Below are 23,959 nucleotides of genomic sequence, written 5' to 3'. Positions count from 1 at the left end.
AAAGATAAATAAACAAACAAACTGGACTCTTTCATAAAGCCTTCCAAAAACTCCTTTTTCATTATTTGTTTGGTCAGATTTGTAAGATTTGTTTTGTCAAGGTAAATTTTTTTTTGTTTTCTACTGTCTTTTTAGCTTTTCATTTACTTAGAAAACAGTTTTAAAAGTGTCAAGGGTTTTTTTTTTAAATCATCTGTTTGAAAATATTTTAAATATTTAAGTGGTCACTTTATAAATCTGTTTAGTTTTTTTTTTTGGCAGTACTAGGATTTAAAGCACTTGAGCCACTCTGCCAGATATAAATCTGTTTAAATCTGGTTTATAATTCTGGTTAAGTGAATGACTATTATTTTACAATGATACATGATATTACAACAGGTACTTAGAAGCTGCTTTTCCTGAAAAGCACTGAGTCCTTACTTAGGCCCATAATTAACTAAAAACAGGAGTGAAGCTTGGCAAACTCCTTCCATTTTGTATCTGTCTTTGCTTTCAGTTATTCAACTTGCAGCCACCTTGGAATCCAGGAAGGACAGGACTACAGAACTGATCTAAAACATCTTTTTTTGTTGTTTTTTTCTTTTGGGCAGTGTTAGGGTTTGAACTCAGAGCCTCCCGCTTGCTAGGCAGGCACTCTTCTACTTCAGCCACATCCCCAGCCCTTTTGGCTTTGTCTATTTTTGAGATAGGGTCTCACTATATGACCAGCCAGCCTGGACCATGGTCCTCCTGTTTGTACTTCCTTGTGTAGCTGGGATGACAGGTGTACACCACCACTCCCAGCCATTAGTTGAGATGGGATCTCACCAACTTTTTGCTCAGTCTGACCTCAAACCTCAACCTCCCAATTGCTTCCTCCTGGGTAGCTAGGATTACAGACTTGAGCCACCATGCTCAGCTGATTGCTAACATCTTTACAAGCAACAACAGAAGAAACTCCTCCCAAGGAAGGAAACAGCAGAGCCTCCTCAGGACAGACCACCTGCTCGGCAACGTCTTGCTTATCCTGACCAGATTGCTCCCCTAAAGTGATGACAGTGTTTCTAGGGCCCCTCCTGAAAACAAGACTGAGATAACAACCAACCAGGCCACATGGTGACCGGGACTGTTTAGTTATGTATATCCATTGGGCTTAGAGGTAACCTCGATCCCTAATTCCTTTTCTGTTTAAACCAAAGGCTCATATCTATACTCTGAAGATGGGCTGAAGTACATTTTGCCCTCCACATGCCTGCACGGTGTAATAAACCTCCTTTCTCTGCCTTCACCATTACCCATCTCTCTATCTGGCATGTTGGAGCTAGTGACCAGATCTCACATGTGGAACCCCTGGAGTTTCAGCCTGAGGCCTAAAACTCAGGTTGCAACATATATTATTGACACAAATGTTCAAAAAATTATGTAAAATTTATAAAAAGTCTGGTGGCCCTGGCATGATGATGTCAGTCTTGATTAAATGCTGTATTAATGAAAATAGCTAAATTTCCTTGTCAGTTGCTGAACTCGCATCAAAATTTTAACCATTGCTATTCTACATCTTTTGTCATCCCTAGTTGTGATTTTTCTGTAAAGCACCTGCTGTCAGATTCGTTGAAAACAATTCTTGGCTGGAGATGTGGCTCAAATGGTAGAATGCCTGCCTCGCAAATGGGAAGTCCTGAGTTCAAACTCCAGCGCTGCAAAAGAAAAGAAAAGAAAAAGACTCTAACAAGTACACTTAAATTTAGCTTTCTGATAAAACTAAATTCATTTTACAAATTGGTTTATCTTTGATTATTTTTGATAAAAATTGGTGGACTATAGAGATTCTGTTTCTTGGTTCAGGACTATTACACAAACTGGCTTTGTTTTGCTCTTGTTGGTTTTGTTTCATATTTTTCCTTTTTAACTTTTGTACCTGTTGTCACCTATCAAAATTCTGCAGTGGTATCACTCCTAACAAAATAATGATGGCCCAAGACTTTGAGGTTATAGTTGCCACCTATAGAACCAAGAGAACTGAAGTCAATAATGCATTTCAAGTTAGGCAGAGCCAGGCATGGTGGTGCCTGCCTGTAATTCCAGAACTCAGGAGGCTGAGGCAGGAAGATTGAGAGTTCAAGGTCAGCCTGGGATACATACCCTATCTCATTTAAAACAAAACATGCTCTTGCAGAGAGACCACCACAACCTTATACAAAAAAGTATTTCTACAGAGATACCTGCCTAGCAACTGTCTCTTCAGTTTCAGACTAACCCTTGTTATTAATTGCTGTGGCCAGGGATTGTTGTTTGAAACTCTCTGATACCATCCTCCTTTTTTAATACGCCCACAGTTTACTATGGTGTGGTGTTACTATTGCAATGCTCTGCTCCTCCCAAATAAACGTCAGTATTCTTTGGAGAATCTCTCTCTGATTGTTCTGTTTTCTTAGTTTGCTTTTTAGATTGACATGTATAACTCAGCAATCCTTCTACTGGGTATGTACCCAAGGAAATTAAATCCCCACATGGGAAAGCTATCTGTGTCCCATGAGTGCATGCGCACACACACACACACACACACACACACATATACACACATATATAATGGAATATTGGTGAGCCTTCAAAAGGTAGGAGACCTTACTATTTGCATCAACATGGATGAAACTAGAGGAAATTATACTAAGTGACATAAGCCATAACAGAAGGACAAATCCTGCATGATCTCACATGAATCTAAATTATATATATATATTTATATGTACATACATAAAATCAGTCTCAAAAACACAGAAAGATGGTCGCCAGTAGGGAGGAGGGAGGATGGGAAGATGGCAGTCAAATGGCACAAATTAGATTCTGTAGATAAATAAGCCTAGAGCTGTAATATACAGCACAAGGGAGGCAAAACTCCACCTCCATCCTCTTAGGGTCCCTGCTGGGCCCAAGAATTAAACTGGTATGAGATAGAGTAATAAGAGAAAAGCATATAACAGCATTAATATAAATTTTACATGGTATGGAGACCTCAAAAGGAAACTAAGACCCAAAGAAGCAGCTGAACTCAGTTACTTGTATTCTGAGTTGGACAAAGTATAGTAAACTGAAAATGAGACAAGACAAAGAGGCTTGGACTCAGGTATTTAACTGAGTAGCCACTAGGAGGATAACAGTTAACAGGGTTTCTTTGCAGAATGTTCTCTTGGCCTCAATTTTCTGTCCTTGAAGATAAGAATGTTGGCTTTTCCCCAAGTATAGAGAGGATGTCTTTCACATGGAACTGCAACTTCTGCTTTTAAGAAAAAGCTCCAAGGTCAGAGTGGTCTTCTTGCCTCTGCTGTTTTTAAGGTGTCTTTAACTTAAATAGTCAATATGCCAGAATGGCAATAGTGAATGCTTCAACACTGGGAGGGCAATATTTAATAATTACATATGAGAAGTTTGCTAAGAGGGATTTTAGGTCCTCTTGTCACACACACAAAGGTAACCATATGAGAAGGGATATGTTACTTTTCTTGACTATAATTATCATGTATATAACCATTATATCTTAAAATATGCATTCACCTTATACATAATTACGACTCATGAATATACAGTATAAGATATAACAACATTATGGGGTGTATTATATAGAGTGAAATGATATTGTTTATATCTTTGTATATGCTATGTAATTATTATATATAGATATCATACAAGAACGTATTCTAAAAAGTGCTGAACGGCAGCCGCAGAGCTGGGGAGGCTTTGAAGAGAGTTTCTGGAAAGGAGGATAGAAAGCCGAGGTCACAGAGGAGGACCCACGGGTATGTTGCACAACCTGGAACCACAGGGTGGAAAGTGGGGACAGGCTCAAAAGCTCCATAACCATCTGGGCCGAGGCCCAAAGACACGATGGCGCCTTCACGGTTCCGGGTACCACTGCACGGCGTGTTTCGGGCCTCCCTCACGCTGTCCTTGAACCGTCCTGCAGCACCACGAATTCCAGGTAGCAGGGTGGACCCAAGAGCAGCCTGCCCGCCACCAAAGAGCAAGGCTCCATCCAACCAGACTTAATTGCACCGGCTCCCGGCAGCGCCACCCAGTGGCCGAGCGTGGTGGTGTTTGCATCACACAATTTCTTCCCCAATTCCCTGCAAGGTTCTACTCCAGGGCTGCCACCACCTCCTCACCAGTGAGCCTACACGTGAGTCACTGCTTGGGGGCAAAGGACAGACCTAAAAGAGGCCTAGCATCGAGTTACGCTGCCCAGCTCTAGCAGCCTAGGATAACATTGGCCTTGAGCTGTGGAGAGCTAGACCTGCTCAACAGCGACAGCTAGTGGTCACCCTCAAAAACAGGTGCTCTGAGCCTCAAAGGAAAACATGGAGGAAATCAGAACTTCTTGGCCCTGTACTGGCTAATATCCAAAGCCACTGATTAAGATGGAATCTTGCTATTTTTGCCTGGACTGGCCTCAAACTGCAATCTTGCCGATCTCTGCCTCCCAAATATCTGGGATTACAGGCACGAGCCACTGCACTCAGCCACAACTCCCTGTTTTTGGACTCTTGCTAACATCCAGCAGCACTGAGCCCTTGAGCTGTTCGGAATGCCTCTTACCTCTAGTCAGCAACCTTGCCAACTCCAGCAATGCCCTAAATCCCAGTTCTATTTCTTCTGCCCACTTCCTGCACAGCTTTCTGGCAGATAAACTGCTTTTACAATAACCCACCCCCAGCAAATCCACTCCAGGGATTTTATCCTAAAAGAATGTTTTTTTAAAAAAACAAATAAATACATGCATAAAGATGCTCATTTGCAAAATTATCTGTAAAACTAAAAATTAGAAATGATAAAAATCTTCAGAAAAATACAATTAAATTCCTCCATATAACCTCCATATAAACAAATTATTCATGCAAAACATAATGAGTTTCACCACATCGGAACAACTTTATTTTTACTTCATTTTATTAGCAAACACATCCACAGTACTCACTTCTATTCAGGCACTTTTCTACCATATGAATATTAACGATTTAAATCCTTGAAACAGCCAGGCGCTGGTGGCTCATGCCTGTAATCCTAGCTACTCAGGAGGCAGAGATCAGAAGAATTGCTGTTTGAAGCCAGTCCTGAGCAAATGGTTCACAGACTCTATCTTGAAAATGCCCAACACAAACCAGGGCTGGTAGGGTAGAGCACCTGCCAAGCGAGTATAAGACCCTGAGTTCAAATCGTAGTACTGCAAAAAAAAATCCTCCAAACATCCAGAAGAAGTAGGTGTGCTCTTCTGATTACCACTCCTTATCCCAGTTCACATTTGGTTTGTTCTGACTTAAAATAGAAATTAAATTACCTACAAAACACTTACTTTGAGGGACATTATGAGTCACTTCAAATATTTTTCTCCTATATAAAATAGTGTGATACATATTCTTAAAATAACTTGGTCATTTGAGTTGTGTTGACTAAGCTTAAACATGACCATGTTTTAACTTTTGCCATAATTCCATAGATAGAGAGGTTCCATGTGCTTATTCATCTTTCCTAGTGACTAATTTAATTTTTTCCCGCTGGCTATGCTTAGAAAGTTGGATCCAACAAAATGCACTAACTCACTGAAACTACTCTGCTTTCATCCAGCTACACATCTGAATGAGGGTCTACTTTATCATAACCATTAATAAGCCACAGGCAGATGCTTCCAAGTGCAGACGTTGCTATAGCAACCATGAGAGTTAATGTTTATTGGGTGCCTTATAAGTGTTATTATGTCTAATTCTAAATATAATCCTAGAGTGGCAGGTGCCAGTGGCTCATGCTTGTAATCCTAGCTACTAAGGAGGCAGAGATCAGGAGGATCACAGTTCGAAACCAGCCCCAGGCAAAGAGTTTGTGAGACCCTATCTGGAAAAAGCCCATCACAAAAAAAGGGTTAGAGAAATGGCTCAAGGTGTAGACCCTGAGTTCAAGCCCCAGTACTACAAATAATAATAATAATCCTAGAGTGCTGGCAATCAAACCTAGGGCCTCATGAGTCCTAAACATGTGCTCTACCACAGAGCTACACCCCGCCCCAATAAATATTACAGTTAGTATCATTTTACAGAGGAGGAAACTGAGCTGCAAAGATGTTTACTGAGCTTGAACAGGCAGGAAGTAGTAAAGCCAGTCCAACTTCAAGCCAGGCAGTCCGACTTCCTAGTGCCCCTGCCAAACTCCTCTCCCAGCCTTCCACTCAGGGCAGCTGGCTTCAGATGAACAACAGCCTTGGGAAGCAAGTGACAAAGAGACATATAAAGGAATCTTGTTACAATGTTGAAAGTTATTGCAGCTCTGAATTAATTGTTGCAATTACAGAAAATTATAGATCGTGTTCATTTTTATTACATGAATTAAGCTGTATTTACATCGTATTTACCAGTGGTTAATAATTACCCTGAGCAGTGGTAGGTTGCATGGCTACAGTTCAATAATAAGGAAATTACTAAACAGACTGTATTTTACCAACAGCACTAAAAGGTGAAAAATATGAAAAAAGTGTAAAAAAATGAACACTATTTATAACTTCATATCAAGTTAAAAAATAATTATACGTCCACTACACTTACCATATGTTTTAAAAAAGATACACAAATATGGACAAAAACTAGGAGGTAATGTGAAGAATGCAAAACTAATTTGAGGTTGGTGGTAGGATGAAGGTACTTATTTTTCTATATTTAAAAGTCTTTTAGTGGTATTTGATTGCACTTTTTAAAAACTAAAAAAAGAAAATACAAGAGAATGTGAATGCCTTCCAACCCATTTCTCGTGCATCTGCCTTCTTAGTTGTCTTGAGCAAGTCCCTCAAGTGCCCTCTGCCAAGCAGGCTGACAGCAATCAGTATGTCAGCACTCTCCATGAGCTCAGTCTCCTTCCACTTTACTGCATCAATTTAAATTCTCTTTGTTACAGATGACAGATCATGCTGAGTGAAAAATAGACTAGAAAGATTTGTGGAGAAACATGGAAAATGAACACAAAAGGCTCTAGAGGACATCTCAGTTTGGAATGTAAGACCATTTGTGAAATAATTAGGATGCTTTAGCACAGGCTGTGCCAAGCAATGGCGATCTAACCAGGAAAGAAAACTGTCTCTCAGAAAGAGGATCACACTATTAAATAACTAATTTTATTAAAAAGCATTAGTGAGCACAGTCACACTGTTGGGCCTCAGGACTCGGAGCTGCAAACACTGGTAATGGTGCTGACTGCCTAAACTATATGCAAAACTAACATGTACAGGAAGAAGAGCAAGCAGGAGTATATTCTAATGAACAGAAGCCTTGTATCTTTAATCTTTGTTAAGTGATGACCTTCAACAAGGGAGCTGAAGTTCCCAGTGAACCTGGAAATGGTGAAGAGAAGCGCAGAGTGCTGGCCAGTTGATGCCAGGTGCCTGCCTCAAGAATGACCTGATTAAGATCTCCCTTTACATCCCACATAGAGATGGGGAGCCTCAGGCAGAGGCCAGCTAATGATGGGACTGTGTATCTCTTCTTGAGTTTAATTTGGTAAATTAGAGTTTTCTTAAATCCAGTTTATCTAGATTTTCAAAATCATTGGTACAGTTATGGAAATGACTCAAGCTATTTTATTTCCACAGAGTTGTGTTTATTTTCCATGTGCCATTATTAAATTTTTGTAGATGTTCTTTCCCTTATTTCTATTGAAATAAGCTAAGCCAATAGCTTTTTCAAAATTTTGTTGTTTATTGATAATTGTCCCTCTCCCCCTCACACGTGCACACATGTGAGAACAAGCTTCCAAATTTATTTATCAAGTATACTCAGGATTCTAATTGATTAAACTATTTTTTCCTTTACTTTTTTTTATATTGTCAGCTCCTTGTTTCAGCTTTTCTGACTTTTTTGAAGTTTGCTTGAAAATAAATGAGTAGGTAAGTTATTAATTTTCCTTATTTATATAATAAAAATGATTACAGCCATGAATTTTCCTTGGGCTATACATTGGCTGTATCTCACAGGTTTTGCTCTTAATGGTCCCACTACCACTGTTTTCAATAAATTCTTTTTTTTTTTTTTTTGAGACAGGATCTCATTCATTACATGGTCCAGGCTGGCCTCAAACTCACAACTCTCCTGCCTCGAGCTCCCAAGTGTTGGGATTACGGCATGAACCACCACATCAGTAAATTAAATTCTTTTTCATTGTTTAATATCAGTATTCTTTTTTTGGCAGCACTGGGGTTTGAACTCAGAACCTCGAACTTGCTAGGCAGGTGCTCTTACCGCTTGAGCTACTCTGCCAGCTCAAACATCAATATTCTTAATTCCAGATTTGATTGCCCATATAGTTCAAGAGTAAACTGGGAAAAGTTTTGACCAAGAAATTGAAATGTTTATTTCTTCCAATTTTTATTATTTATTTCTAATTTTACTGTACTATGGCCAGAGAATCCTGTTGTAATAGATCAACTTTAAAAAAAAAAGTTTGCTTTTTGATCAATCTGATTTCTGTAATGCTTCATGAGCATTTGAAAGTAAGATATATTCTCTAATCACAGGTGGTGTGTGTGTGTTTTTCTCAATATAAATCAATAAATAGGTAAGATGAGCTCATTAATGTTTAGTCTCAGAGCCCAGGTGTCAAGAGTTCAGGCTCTGGTATAAGACAAACCTGGGTTCAATCCTTGCCATGTGACCTCAAGCACCTTATTAACCCCTCAACTCAAATAAAGTGAGATGCATTCCCATCCCTACAAGGATTTTTTTTTATCTTTGTACACATTTCTTTCTAAATTTAATGGATTCAAATAGTTGATCTTTAGAAATTCCTATTTTGGCCTCCTGTCCTTCCCTATACTCTAATGCTGTAAGCTCCCAGAACACTCACTCTTCTATGCCAATACCCGGCTTGTTTTGCCACATTGGACTCCCCATCCCTCTGTCCTTTACTCATTCTCACTCCCACATGCCAAGCTCCAGACTCAAGGTCATGGACTATCTTTAGGGAATGTCTTTGGTTTTGGGTTCTAGTGCTTGATAATCCATCCACTGTGCTTTTCCCTACGTATTCCTTCCCTTGGTCTCCTCAGAGAATAAAGGAAGTATTAGTAGTGAAGAGGATTGTGACAAACTCCTCACATGCTAACAAAGGTTACCCCAACTGTTAAAATTCTTGGGCACCCTCTATTAGGACCTCTTTCAGCTCTGGGAGCCCTATTCTTTGCTACTTTTTCATTTCAATAAACTTTCCCACTTTGTTCACAAAAAAGAAAAAGAAAAAAGAAAGTCTCATTACACATTACATGTGTCAAGCCTTAGAATTCATAGGAGCCACATAAATCATCCAACCACCATACCAAGGGCCTCATTCAGACGAGGTAAATGACATTGAGTTACAAAGCTGCTCAGTGAACATGTCTCAATCCAGTTCCCTCTCCATTCTTCTATCTTGAACTTATGGGAATTTCCCAATTAGAACATTTTGGAATCATTTCTCTTTAATACATGGAGATAAATTCCCTTGAATTTTCCCCCAAATTTCCTAGTTCAATTGACTGGCAGAATTTTGTTTTACAATGTTCTAACTGCTATTCCTCCTTCCATCTCCCAGCAACCCACCTTTTCACCACTAACCTCCACCCATTCATTGCTTCAGAAAGGAGCAACTCCAGAACTGGCCTCTGTCCAGAATTCTCCAGGAGACACAAGGTACTTCAGAAGAGCAGAAACTCTTCGTAATGTCAGGATTGATGACTAAAGGAAAGGGAAAAATCTTACACAGAGAACTACCTGATACCCATGAAGACCTACGTAGAGAACATGTCTTCTAGGTCTTAACCAACAAAAAAGCATTTTTTCCCCTCATAGAAGCTGCAAGGTTTGAACCTGACCCAGAGGCCCATCTTTGTCTAGTCCTGGAAATGGACCTTCAAACTGTCGGAGAGCTCAGACCAATCCGGTAGCATAAGAAATGGTGGTTGGGGTGCCCTCTGATGGGAGGAGCTCCTCAGCCCAGCCCTGGAGGCCCCAGGGTTCAGGGGCCCACTCAGATCGTGCAGAGAACAAGAGAGAGGAACTGGAGTTTGCGAACATTGTGGCTTTGTCTGTTTCCTGTTTCGGCAAGGCTACTGTGCATAAAAGAAAGACAGTACCAAGAAGGGAAATGCTAAGGGGGCCCAGAACCATGAGTTGAGAGCCTCCCCCAGCCGATGCCATGTTCTACCTGAGACCAGAATCAAGATCTCCCCCAGGAGCTGGAATGCTTTCCTGAGCTGCTAGGATTGGAGCCTGGGACCTGAAGGTAATTGAGAATTTGGGGTGGGGCAGAAGGAACTCCGCCATGCAAACTTCCCTGGGTGAAGAGGGAGGCACAGAAGTAGGTGGAAGAGTTTAAGACTGCTGGGGTTTGGGTAACTAAGAAAGCACCCTGCATTGGATTACTGATGTACCAGCCAGGCACAGGGAAACAGTTCCCACTACTCTTCTGCTCCATCCATCAGATTAGATTAGGAGGTGAATCATGTGACTTGAAGTCCAGGCTATCTGGTGGCAGGGACATGAATTAAATGATTTTTTCACAGTTCCCTTCACAGCAGCGATCCCCATCACGTGAAGCTGCCTTTGGAGCAGCTTAGAGGCAGGCCCCTCTCCCTCAGCTCACATTGAGAGCTCTGGACACCTGCAGGAAGCCATCCATCATCTCTGTTGGACACATGGACAGGAAGTAGGCGCAGAGACTTGGAGAGGCAATAACAAAGCCACTGTTGGGTGAGGGGCAGCACCCTGATCTCTCCCTGTGACCGTGAAGAGTCTCTCCAAGCCAGCACCACCTCTTCCTCCAAGCTCCAACTGGGCCCTGTCATGTTGCCAAGGGGCACCACAGAGAAGCCAGAAAGCCTGGGTAGTGGCCTCATGACCTTTCTCTGAACCCTACAGGAATCAGTTCCTTTCTTATACAGCCTATCCCTGTCCATCAGGCATCCCACATGGCTTCTTGTTTTTAAGTAAGTCACTACAGTCAAAACATCCCAGAAGGCTGGGTGTTCAACTCAGCTATGTCACGCCAAATCCTATCAGGTTGGGGGAACTGGGGATCTGGGGACATGCCTCTCTCAGGGGTCATTTTGGATTATAAGAAACAATGTCTAGCCCTCAAGTTGCAGCAAACAAAGTAGTCACATTTTGGTGGACATGTAGACAGTCTAGGTGAGAGCTCATGGGACCTCATTTCAGGCCCATCTCCTGCCGCCCCACAGCCCTTGCCTCTTCACAGCCAGAAGGTCAGAGAATTCTCAACATTGGGGGATCTGCCTGCACTACAAAGCCTGAAGGTAACCAGGGCCAACAGGGAGGGTTCTCACACCCCATACTCTGATGGTGTGATGCAGGCTGACTGGATGCCAGTTCCTCACCCCTACCTCTTCTTTGCCTTTCTGTTTGGCTTAATTGAGATGCTGATTGTGTCCAGACCAGGGAACAGTCCTTTCTTCTTATAGGCCAAACCCAGTGATCAAAGGACCTAGAGTAGATTTCAAGCTGGGACTATGTCCCCTCCATTTGGAATACAATATTCTTCTTCAGTGAGAAGGGCAATGTTTTTGGTCCTAGGAGTGCTGGTTTAGCTTGGGGCCTTTGTCTTTCAGCACCAAGTCTTAGATAGCCAGTACAACCATAAGGATAATATTTATATTATATTAATAATAATTATTACATTTATTATTATAAAAGCTATAGTTTGTGTGCCACATGGTAGGCCCAGGGTGTGCCTTTTGTTATTTAATCTTGATAACTTTTCAAGATAAGTTTTAGGCCCCCTTTATAAATGAGAATACTGAGGCTTAGAGATGTTTAATAGCTTGTCCAAAACAGGTGAGCAGTGACAAAGCCAGGATATGAGTCCACAGAGTCTGACCCCAGAACAAAGGCTCTCCTCCTCCGTTGGTGGCAGAATAGCCAGGCATTATGGCTTAGAGATGCCACAGTGTAGGTTCTGGAATTCCATGTCCAGAGGAGTAAGAGCACAGGCATGTAGGCATTCCTGAATCACCTCCATTCAGTCATTTATAACTCAACATGAATGGGCCTCTCAGATCCTTTTCTGTTTATAAATAAAAGGGCAGGTAGGAAGTCTAGGCATCCCCCACCCAAGGAGTGGGAGTGAGGAGAAAAGCCTATAGAAAGAGAAGTTCAGAGGGGATGTGGAGGACATTGACAACCTCACAATTCTTTTAAGAGTCAGCACTGCCTATGACAGAGTCTGCCCCCCCAACTTCAAGAGTCAGGCATTTGAGAGTGTCTAGGACTTAGCCATATAAACCACTCTAAGAGTGAGATGGCCCCACACACACAACCCCTGGGAATGAGTGGTAGATCAGAGAGAGAGCAAGAATCCTACAAAGGATTACAGACTGAGTCTGAGCAAAGCAGCAGAGGTTGCTTCCTCTTGGATCTGTTTGGCCTATAAACAAACCTGAGGGACCAGAGCTGGCAAATGCCTGATGTTTGGTGAGTCTGAGATACTCAGCTCTGACCTACCCAGGAACTAAGTTACATGGGCAGTAGGCAGTAAGATCATGGGTCAGAGAGAAAGGCAGCAGCTGTCCAGGGAGTACCTCTTCCTTCATTAGTTCCCAGTGGCAGAGGAAGCAGGGCACAGAATTTCCAGTGCTCAGAATCCAGCTCAGCCAAGTCCAGGGCCAATTCAGCAAAGCCAGCAGAGCATTCTAGAACAAGCAATTTTTCAGAAGGTAGGTGGGGAGAGTAGGAAATAGAAAGGCACAGAGAAGGAAGAAGGGATGAGGGTTTGAATACTATGAGGACAGGAGGGTAAGTCTATATAGAGGGGCGTCAAGGATGGCCTCTCCACCAACCCTTGTTCCCTGGGAATTTTTGGTTACTGTTTTCGCTTGATTGTTTTGTTTCTTTGTGGTTTGTAGGAGCCTAATAGAATACAAACCATGTGCTTGCTGGTTTAGATGGCACAATCTATGGCTGGACAAAGGAAAGCAGACTTAGCACCTGATAGAGAAGTGATAATAAAAAAACCAGAGTCCTCTTCTCTGAAAGTTACTGAGCCAGATGCTCTGAAGGAGTTTGGACCAGCACTGTGCATGTTGCAAGCGCTTAGTCAATACAGATTTGACTTGACCAGCCGCTGAGAGTCAGGGCCAGTCCCAAGTATAGAGCAGGTGCCAGTGGAGCAATATCAGGACATCATGATCAAGTAATTGAAATGGGTTTTCCTGCTAAGGCATTCCTGTCCAGGCCCACAAGCTTGTTCCTAAAGGTCCAGAAGGAAAGAGCAGGTGCCAGTCGCACACTGAGACCTAAGGCAGTGTGGTTATCCCTCCAGGTCTTGAGAAGCACAATTCAACTACTGTGCTAACAACTTGGGTTAAGAAAGAAAGCAGTAAAGATGCCAACTTTCCTTTTAGATTGGAGTAAAAACAGAGTGGGATGACAATTTATTTCTGTAGAAGTCTGGAAAATGAACAAATACAAGTCATCCAAATGGCTATAAGTGCACTGTGATTTTTACCAAGTATTTCTTATGTTCCCCTGACTTAGAGGTGTTTAATCAAGGGAGACATGGAAGCCGGAGAGATCCTTCCACTTGACAGAGGGAGAACACAGACTAGAGAAAAGCAGGAATTTACTTTTATTGGATTTTGTTAGTTCATTAAGGATTGAGCCCAGGAGTCCTGACTCAGTTTGACACCGGTCAGACCTCAGTTTTCAACCCACATAGATGGAGGGCAGTGCTATTTCTGCCCCTGGTCTGGGAAGATGGTCATTTTTCTGCCCATCTTCTGACTCCTCCCTCTTGGCATCTGGCAGATCCAGGCAGTTATTCAGGAACTGGAAGCCAAGCACAACAGGTGCTCAGGAGGTCATCATGATCAGCCCAGGCCCCAGTCCCTCCCCTGCCTTGGCCCGGTGGGCTGAAAGCTATGAGGCCAAGTGTGAGCGCCGACAAGAGATCCGAGAGAGCCGCTGCTGCCGTCCCAACGTGACCACTTGCCGCCAGCTGGGAAGGGCGTTGAGGACCCAGCACAGAGAGCATCTCCAAAGAGCCCGACAACAGCAGTTCTTCAGGAGGAGGAACTTGGAAGTGGAAGAGAAAGGCCAGGCTCAGCATCCCCAGGCCAGGGAGAAAGGTCCCTCCAGGAAGCCAGGCGGAGGGACAGGCCAGGCGGTTGCCCTCAAGGAGCCCTTGTCTTGTGTCAACAGGATCTCTTTTCCTGGACAGCAGGTGAGCTGCGTCCAGAGACACACTGCGCTATGGGACTTGAGGGAAGCACCATAGGGATGGGTGGGCTTGTTGTGGGATATTCAAGCAGGGAATCAGGTCACCAACGCTTTTCAGGAAGCAGTATTTATTAGCATGTCGATAGCATCTCAGCAGATTAAAATCCAAAGGCTGAGCCCCGAGAACAAAGAGGCTTTGCCTTATATACCCTTGCAAGCAGGTTACAGAAGCAAGAAGCAAGGTTTAACCCCTATGTGGTTGTATGCATCTCTATTGGCTACTTCACCCTCAGGGCTATGTGACCTTCTTCACATTCACATTCTCTAAGTTTTATCTCCCTGCTATGTTGTTCCCCTCCTCCCTGCTACATTATTCCCCCCTTTGATGCTCAGACCCATCTAGGGTCAAAGACATCATCTTGATTTAAGGGTTTATATTTCCACAGCAACATTATATGGGCAGCCATTTTTCTTTCTATAGTGACCTCCATAATGGTCCTGATAGACCGCAATACCAAGGGAACCAAGCAGAGTAACATCAGACACCCTCCCAAGATTAGACCCACCACTTCTATCAGGGTTTTGAACCGCCCAAGGCAGAGAACCACCCACCAAGCAGACTGCTTGGGTCCCATCCATACCTGTACAGGTACATGTGCCATCTTTTTAATATTAGTGGCAATTTCCATTACTGCTTGACCATTGTCATCTATGTGGAGGCAACAGTCTGTTCGGTTGAACTTGCCACATACTCCCTTTCCTCAGCTAAAAGATAATCCAAGGCCAGGCGATTTTGATATATAGCGGCTCACATTTGGGTCTAACTCTAGGGCAGAGGCAGTCTGGTTGGCACTAATTTCCATGACTGCCTATAACCTAATGATTCTGTTGAGCATATAGATAGGAGTCTGGTAACCCCAGCTCCCATCCTGTGCCCAGGTGGCTGGACCATAGGTCTCAATAATCCTCTGGGGAGGCCATGAGTCTTCTCCTCATCTCTGTTGGCCCCACACCTCGAGGTCCCTTTTTATTCTAGGCACCAGAGTTTCAAAAAGGGGAACCCCCAACTGTTCCCCTTGGTGGTTGGGCAAGAGGAAGAACCCAGGCTGGATAACTCCTATAGTACAGCTTCCCTTCCAAGTCCTAGGGAGTTTGGTATACGCTCGCTTCCCACATATCCAAAATAGCCCATCTGGTGCCCTCCAATTCCCTGAGTCAGTATTGGTGAGGTTATTTCAGTATTTGCCAGTTTCAGGGATGCCTCAGAATAGGTTCACCTCACCAGTATTAGAACAATTTAAGAGGCTGTCATTGGTTGGAGAATCATGACATTGGGAACTGTTTTCTGATGGGGGCAATGCCCACTACCATTTAGGCTCATCAGGTCACCAGGTTAGATTAGTCCCATTCCCCCACCCACTTTTCATATTCTGACCTGGTTCTTTTGATACATTCTTCCCCAGTTACCTCTGATGTGAGAATCCAGATCTGAAGTTGGTTACTCTCTTGTCTAGTTATAGATTGATTCCACAACAAAAGTTGGTAAGCATTTAAACTGGTCCCTTTCCAAGGCCATTCCTCACTCATGAGGGCACCTATGCACACCCAGAAGTATGAGACATTTAGTTCTTTAGCAATCCTTTCTGCCAGGTCTACAAAAAGATTTTTTCCTATCATTGGAAGGTCTAATCCTCTGCCTAATTCACTTCTGTTTTTATTATTCAGTGGCCCAGTGCTTTGATTGGCAGCCAGCCCCAGTCTGGGTGAGAGTACCTTTAACACTTGGTGTGCTGTCTCTCTAACATGTTGTTCCCGAGCTAGGTCCTGGACTCCCCTACCATCAGAGCTTCCGCAATATCCCAAATAAGCTCAGCAGACCCATTCTCCCTTCTTTCCATGACACATATAGCCTGCATTGTTTCCCTTACTTTGAGACTTCCAGTATGGCCTACCAGCAACCTCACAAACTTGAGGAGTATATGAGCCGATGTAACGTCGGAGGTGTTGGCGGGTGTATGATACAAAGTATAGCTGTGTGGAGGTCCCAACAAAGGCTCTCTTATAACATTCGGCACATAGGGGAAACCTTGCAAGGGTGAACTCAAAAGGTAAGAGTCCAAGTACTTAGAGGAAAGCAAGGGTGCATCCCATGTTCGAGCATAGATTAGTCAGCTTCCCCAGTGACTAGAGAAGTGCTGTTGGCCCATTGTTCGTGGTCTCCTGTTGTCTCCTGGGGAATAGAGTCCTGCTGGGGAAGGGCGCAGGCGTTCCGGAAGGTGATCTTGCACAGTGAGACTGAGTCAGAGATGTATGCCCACTCTAGAGAGGCTGGCTTTACTCAGCTGTGGTGGATCCAAGGAGCAATCTCTGCAACTTTAACTGCTATGGAAGTAGACGAAATAACAACAAAAGGGCCTCTCCAATGAGGTTTTAGCAGTTGGACATTCCATTCCTTTACCGAGATGGCATCCCCTGGATTGTAAGCATATGTGGGAGTTGTCAGGCTAACAGGAAGTCTCTCCCAAACCCAGTAATTGATCTTTGAGAGAGAGTCAACCCAACGGCCTACATCTGTTGCCTTGAGAAGTGGTCACCTATTTCTTTGAGGTCCCCCTATATGCCCTTGATTAGGGGGGTTGGGTGTCCATAAAGGCCTTCAAAAGATGAAAGCCCTGTCTGCTTCGTGGAACTAGACCTTATCCTCAGTAATGCTATGTGTAGTAATTGGTCCCACTGCAGATGGGTCTCCTGGCATAGTTTTCCCAACTGTAATTTTAGGGTTCTATTCATACGTTCCACTTTTCCTGAACTCTGGAGGAGGTAGGCCCTATGCAACTTCCAGGTGATTCCTAAGCCCCTAGCCATCAGCTGTACCACCTTGGCCACAAAGGCTGGCCCATTATCCAACCGAATAGACACAGGTATTCCAAACAGGTATTAGCACAGATGTCTGCTAAAGGAAGTCATCCCTTTAGCAGACATCTGGCTACCTCCCAGGCCTTTTTAGCCTGCATGGGGAGCAATTGTTGCATCTCCCTTTTGGTGCCCTACACAGTGTGTAACTGCCACCCATTTAGGGGCCCAGACACTATCTAGTAGTTCGAGGATCTCTTACCCATATATTCTTTCCTCCCAAGTTAATAAGACCCCTCTCCTTATATAGGGCCCCATGGACAGTGTAGATGTTTACACATACTTCTGCAGCAAGCTGGAGTGCCCATGTGAGGGCAATAAGTTCAGCCTTTTGTGCAGCAGTTCCAATGGCAGCAGGAGGGCTTCAATGACTGAGTCCAAAGTTACCTCTGCATATCTGGCAAAGTACGTGCCATCCCAGACAAAGCTGCTGATATCTGTGAAATATTCAATATTCAATGTCTGGATGGCCAATAGGCTGATTGGTCGGATCTGACCAGCTTGAGAAAACCTTGCCTATAACAATCATGCTCTGGGAAGTCTGAATTAACTGGCAATAGGGTGGCCGGGTTTAGAGTCTTAACAACCTCCAGCCAGATGTGTGGGTTTTCACATAGCATATGCCGGTATTTGCTCATCCTAGAGTTGGTCAGCCAATAATTTCCCTTATATTCCATGAGAGTAAAGATGGAATGGGGAACCCTGACAGTGAGTTCTTGCCCTAGGGTAAGCTTGTGTGCTTCTGCCACCAAGACAGAGGTGGATGCTAGGGCATGCAGGCAAGGCAGCCAGCCTTGGGAAATGGCATTGAGTTATTTTGACAAGTAAGCCACCAGACAGTGTCAGGAGCCTAGTAGCTGAGTCAGGACCCCAACAGCTGTTCTCTTTCACTCATGGACATTCAAGTAAAAGGGCTTCATCACATCCAGCAGACCTGGTGCAGGGGCATTTCTGAGCACCCTCTTGATTCCTCTAAAGGCTTTTTCCTATTCCTCTCCCCATACTAAGGGTTCCTGTTCTCCTCCCTTTGTGGCTTTGTAGAGGGGTTTGGCCAAGAAGGAGTAGTTAGGGATCCAGATTCAGCAGAAACCTGTGGCTCCCAAAAACTCTCTGATTTGCCAGCAGGCCTTGGGGGCTAGAATAGAACAGACAGTTTATTTCCTCTCAGGGCCAAGTCTGTGCTGTCCCTGCAACAGGTGAAAGCCAAGGTATTTGACGTGTCTTGGCAAATCTGGACCTTTTTCTGAGAAACTTTGTATCCTGTCTCCTGTTAAAGAGAGAGCAGGAGGTCATCTATGTACTGGAGGAGTGTGCAGCTATGCTGGTTGGCTGAGAAAGTTTTGATGTTGGGTGCCAAGGCAGTTCTGAAGATAGTGAGGGAGTTTTTGAACTCTTGTTGCAACCAAGTCCAAATTAGTTGCCCTCTCTCTCCATTATTGGGATTTTCCCACTGGAAGACAAAAATAGTTGGCTCTGTGGGACTAGGCAGATGCAGAAAAATGTGTCCTTAAGATCTAGGCAGGTAAAAAATTTTGCCTCAGCTGGGACAAGGCCTAAAAGCGTGTATGGATTTGGGACTACAGGGTGCAAAGTGACAGTTGCTGAATTTACTACCTAGAGGTCCTGAACTGCCTGAAATCCTCAGTCCCCAGTTTCTGGACTGGTAACAAGGGGGTGTTCAAGGATGACTGGCAAGGTCAGAGGATCCCATATTTTAGGAGTCTGCCAAAGTATTTTTGAATTCCAACCAGGGCCTTGTGGGGAATGAAGTACTGTTTTTGGCTGACAGGGGAGGCTCCCAGCTTTAGTTCCACCACTATGGGGAGCACGTTTTGGGTCAGAACTGGGGGGTTATCCTCAGCCCACACACTTGGAATCTTGAAGGGAAGCTTAGGAATCTCAGGAGGTCTTCCCTTAAAGTCATAGAGCCACCATTCCTCTTCTTGTGTGACTGTGAGGATTAGAGTCTTTGCCCCCAAGTTCTCTCAGAGTTAAGGCTGCTGTACCATTCAAGTCAAAAGTTATCTGTGCCCTTGGTTTGCATAATAAGCCCCTGCCCATCAGGCCCACAGGGCAATTGGGGAGATAAAGGAACTTATGCCTTACTTCATGACTCCCAAGATTGCATTGTCTGGACACTAAGAAGAGTCGGTGGGCCCAGTCCCCTGTAGCCCTGATAACAGTTGCATACTTTTGTGAAAGGGGGCCCACTGGTTGGGTCACAACTGAATGCTCTGTGCCTGTGTCCACCATGAGATCAATGGGATGGTCCCCTACCTTATTCAGACTGTAGGCTCCTGGAGACCTAGTAAAATGGAGCCTGCTCTGTCCTATTCCTCCTCATAGCCTTCTGCCAGTCTGCCAGTCTGACAAGGTGTTCTTCACAGGGGCCAGCCTCCCCACAGGCAGGCTGATATCTTCCCTCAACAATTTGGCCTCTGCCTCTGATCTGGGGGGCCTTCTAAGAGTCCCTGGCCCATTGAGGACATTCATTTTTCCACTGCCCTTCCTGACAACAGTCGGCATATCAATTTTGCCCTAGTTCCTCCCTGGAGTGGAGGCATTGCAGAGGCAATGATTGCCGTCCATGGTGATACCTCTGCCTCTGCCTCTGCCTCTATTAGCCTGCTAGGGCCCACCTCATTGTTCAACAAGGGCTGCAGCAAGGAGATCCACTTTCTTTTTCATCTTCCTGTCAGCCTCCTGTTTTGCCTCCTGATCCCAATTGACAAAAACTTTTGAGGCCACCTCCAGAAGCTGGCTGGCGTTCATTCCAGTAAATCCCTCTAATTTCTGCAATTTTCACCTTATGTCCCCTTGAGCCTGGCCAACAAAAGCAGCATTAACCATCCACTGGTTTTCAGTGGCTTCCATGTCAAAAGGGGTGTACAAGCAGAAGACCTCATACAGGCACTCATAAAACTGTCTGGGACTCTCATCCAGTGCTTGGACGACCTCTGATGTTTTGCTCATGTTCATGGCCCTTTTCCCCTCCTCCCTTCATTCCCCCCAATAGTGCCTCCTGATATCGTTTGAGTTGCTGGTAGTCTCAGTCATCATTAGAGTCCCAATGGGGTTCCTCCTCAGGGAACTCAGCCTGACCATAGCCTTGGGTATTTAAAGTGTCGACAGGGGCATGAGCCTCCAACCATTTAAGAGACACCAACGGTATAAGGCATTGCTCTTCAGTATTGAATAGAGTCTGAAGAAGCTGCCAACAGTTTGTCTAGGTGGGTTTATGAGTCTGGATGATAGACTGCATCAAATCAAGGTTTTGAGGTAAAGGAGGAGGTATGATGTTTCCAGTTTAGGAGGTCTGTGGTGATATAGGGCAGGTAGACAAATGTCTGCCCTCCTTCTTGTATTTGACCATCCTGATCATAACACACTGGGCCTTGGGCTTCCCTTAGGGGCACCTGCAGGGCAGTGGGAGTCTGGGGAGAGGAGGGGTCCTCACGGTGACTGGTTGGATGCCCTGATTGAATGGGGAATGTGGGGTGAGAACCGGCAGACTTGGATTGGGCATGGGGTCCGTAGGACTCAGGGAGGTCAAGGGAGTTGAGCCCCCAGGGGTTTCTGGGCCAGATTTTACAGGTATGACTGTCCCTCGGGCTTTCCCATCCAATGTTGAAGGCAAGGGTGCAGAACTGGGCACTGGTGGCAGAGGTGGATGAAGTGGCACATAGGGCAGTGGTGTCTCCTCAGGCTCCTCGACCAGTATAGGCGCCTTGTTTTTCTCCCTACACTTGGAAGTTGTGGCTACCCTAGCTACCATAATCCTACAGGCCTCTTCCAGGGTGAGCCAGCTGAGGAAAGCATCCTGCCAGCAATCAGTATAAGGAAACTGATCTGGGTGGCCAGGATTCCCTACAATTACCCTATAAACTTCATTAACCTCCGTTTTGTCTAGTGACCCTTCCAGGGGCCGCCGTACACCAAAAGCAGGCCAATCTACTTCACAAAGGGCCTTGAGCTTGTTAGGAGTTAACTCCATAGTCTTCATTAAATCCCTTTTTAAAGTATTTAATCATACATTCCAAGGGAGTGTTTTTACTCTGATTCCCACCTATTTCCTCCCATTAACAGATGTCAAGACAGAAATGAAGGGGCAGTGGCTCTGAAGAAGAGGTAAAGGGTCCTCTTCTCCAACACACAGGGAAGAACAATACATGCTCCTTATCAGTGACCTGGACAAGGTCGCTCAGCCAGGAACTGCACCTACACAGGGTCCTCACTTGCTTCATCCATCTCCAGCTGCTCTCCTCATGGGGATTCAGGCATCTCTTAGCCATAGTGAGTCCGTATAATCCCCAGACCAAAGGCCCTATTAGGGCTCACCCTAGACCATATGAGTTTGCCACAGACCCACAGATCAGGACTCACTTTTGCTTTGTAGTCAGGCTACTTGTCATTCACACACATTCACAGGCAGACATCAAATGTTTCCAACCTGGTCCCAGGGCCCAGGAGTCATGGTTTCACTTGGGTGACTTCAAGAGGTGATCAAGCTCCCTTTCTGCCATTTAGGGGCAGGCCTAATATTTGAACCCAGGTTCTTACCAGTCTGATGGGCAATTTGTTCCTGAGCCTTCTCCAGGTTCCTTTGTGCAACCGAGACTTGCTCTCCAGTGCACCAGGAGGGGTGAGTCCCTCTGTTGGATCAACAGGTCCACTGGCACCTGGTGGGACGGCTCTCCTGACAAGAGGGGTATGCCAAGTCCCAATAACAGGCAGTGAAAACACCATCTCCGAATCCCGGACTGAGCCCCTCCAAAACATTATGGGATATTCAAGCATGGAATCAGGTCACCAAGGCTTTTCAGGAAGCAATATTTAGTAGCATGCCAGCAGTGTCTCAGCAGATTCCCATCCAACCTGAGCCCTGAGAACAAAGGGGCTTTGCCTAATATACCTTTGCAAGCAGGTTACAGAAGCAAGAAGCAAGGTTTAGTCCATATGGTTGTATGCATCTCTACTGGCTACTTCACCTTCAGTGCTATATGACCGTCTTCACATTAACATTCTGTAAGTTTTATCTCCCTGCTATATTGTTCCCCTCCTGCCTGCTACAGGCTTAAGGTTACTAACAAGTGATTTAAATTAAGTCCCTTCTTCCCCAGGCATGAAATCTCCACTAGCCACTTGCTCAGAGATCTTGTTGTGGTGCTTTTGTTTGTTTGGTTCTTTTTTGTTTTGCTCTTTTATCTTTTAGGGGAGAAAAAAATAATCATAAAAACAATCTCATAGCTATACATACTATCCGTTTGGATTTCAGCAACCTATACATATCTTCTAGAGCTACCGTACAGCATTCATCAGCCCGTATTCATCAGCTATTTGCTAGATACTTATGATATTCCAGGGACACAGGCCAGTACTCTTAATGCCCCTTCTCCCAACACACATGCACATACATGAGCACGTCTACTCGCTATTCTTCTGTGAAGCTGTTACACCCACTCATCTTTTCTTTTTCTTCCATCATTCCAATCAGCTAAGGTTTCATCTGGCTCAGAAAGTCTTCCCAAGCTGTTCTCTGTGGGCCTCTGAGGTCATAAATTCTCTAAGAGGGCACATAGTCTAGCCCAGAAAAGAACAACAGAGTATGTGGAGATGACCACAGCTAGCAAGCCACCCGTGTCTTCCTACCTATGTTGGGAGCACACTGACTGGAGGAACTACAGTCACGAGTCCACTGTATTCCCTGGAAATGCCTGGCAATATACCATACCTAGAGTAGATACTCTGTCATGGCTTCTTAATAGCAGATCTGATACACACAACAGAAGGTGTTGTTCAGAGAAATGATCCTAGAGCCTAATTACAAAAGAGAACCAACGGTTTACTTTCTAAGGTAAGAAAGTTCCTGTGCGGTTATGTGAGGGGAAAAAAATTTCAGGAGGAAAAGAGCAGAAAAATGCAATTAAGTAAAGAATTCCACCTCTGCCTATCAATTGTTTAAGGGTCCATGGAGATTGACTTAGTCCACATGATTGGATACACTTCAGAGCCATAGTGCTACATTACCCACAAAGACTTTTTGAGTTTGTGGAAAAAGAATATAAAACAGGCAGACTAAATTTTGATCACCTCTATTCCACCCCTTCCTATGATCCCTATTTTACCTTCTCTTTACAAAACCTCAGCAGTTCCACAACTGTTACTGATGGAAGCATCTCTAGACACCTCTCCCCCTGCACAGACAGTAAACTGAGACAGAGAAAAGGCAGGATCTAAGTGCAGGTGATCCATTCCCTACACTAGCTGTGGAAGTGACCAAAATAAAATAAAGAATTCCAGTAAGAACGATTGGGGGCAAGCCCAGCTCTCCATTTGCCTGGCCTGAGGAGAACCGTTTCTATCATCCAGGACAAGGAAGAGCAAGAGCAGGGGTTGCCTTGTGGCTTTGAAGACTTGAGTGGATCACTTTGGTTTTCTGGGCTGGAAATATTGTCTAAGACCATTTTATTTGGACTGCTAAAACAAATTACTATAGTCAGGGTAACTTAAACAGTATAATTTTATTTCTCACAATTCTGGAGGCTGGAAGTCCAAGATCAAGGGTCCAGCAGATCTAGTGTTTGGTGAGGACACTTTTCCTGGTGTGTGGATAAACTTCTTCTCATTGTAAGCTCTCTCATGTCTCTTCTCTCCTTGGGATAAGGAGTACTCAGAGCCTCCTCATGCTTGCAAGGCAAGTGCTCTACCACTTGATTCACATCCTCTCCCAGTTCTTGAGTTTCTTCTTACAAGGACACTAATCTCATTCATGAGGGCTCCACCTTTGACATAATTATTTCCCAAAGGCTCTACCTCTTAATACTATCACATTGGAA

The 23,959-nt window shown here is 44.4% G+C and overlaps 1 protein-coding gene and 1 long non-coding RNA gene across 4 annotated transcripts in view; one reads left to right on the top strand and one right to left on the bottom strand.

Moving 5' to 3' along the window:
• Positions 1-10,040, bottom strand: part of LOC141413949 (uncharacterized) — a 111,003-nt gene extending 100,963 nt beyond the window's left edge. The window contains exons 1-2 of the long non-coding RNA XR_012439006.1: positions 9,582-10,040; positions 1,576-1,676 (exon numbers count right to left, since the gene is read on the bottom strand). This is a non-coding gene — a long non-coding RNA (uncharacterized lncRNA). The remainder of the gene's footprint in view (positions 1-1,575; positions 1,677-9,581) is intronic.
• Positions 10,041-10,126: 86 nt separating this feature from the next.
• Traf3ip3 (TRAF3 interacting protein 3) overlaps positions 10,127-23,959 on the top strand; it is a 33,849-nt gene continuing 20,016 nt past the window's right edge. For all 3 annotated transcript variants that reach the window (XM_074048416.1, XM_020162827.2, XM_074048417.1), the window contains exons 1-2: positions 10,127-10,263; positions 13,800-14,214. In XM_074048416.1, coding sequence (XP_073904517.1) covers positions 13,858-14,214 — 357 coding nt within the window. In that variant the 5' untranslated portion in view covers positions 10,127-10,263; positions 13,800-13,857. The remainder of the gene's footprint in view (positions 10,264-13,799; positions 14,215-23,959) is intronic.

Source organism: Castor canadensis, chromosome 11, assembly GCF_047511655.1.
Source record: "Castor canadensis chromosome 11, mCasCan1.hap1v2, whole genome shotgun sequence".
Classification (NCBI taxonomy): Eukaryota; Metazoa; Chordata; class Mammalia; order Rodentia; family Castoridae; genus Castor; species Castor canadensis.
This window is presented reverse-complemented; position numbering and strand designations above follow the sequence as displayed.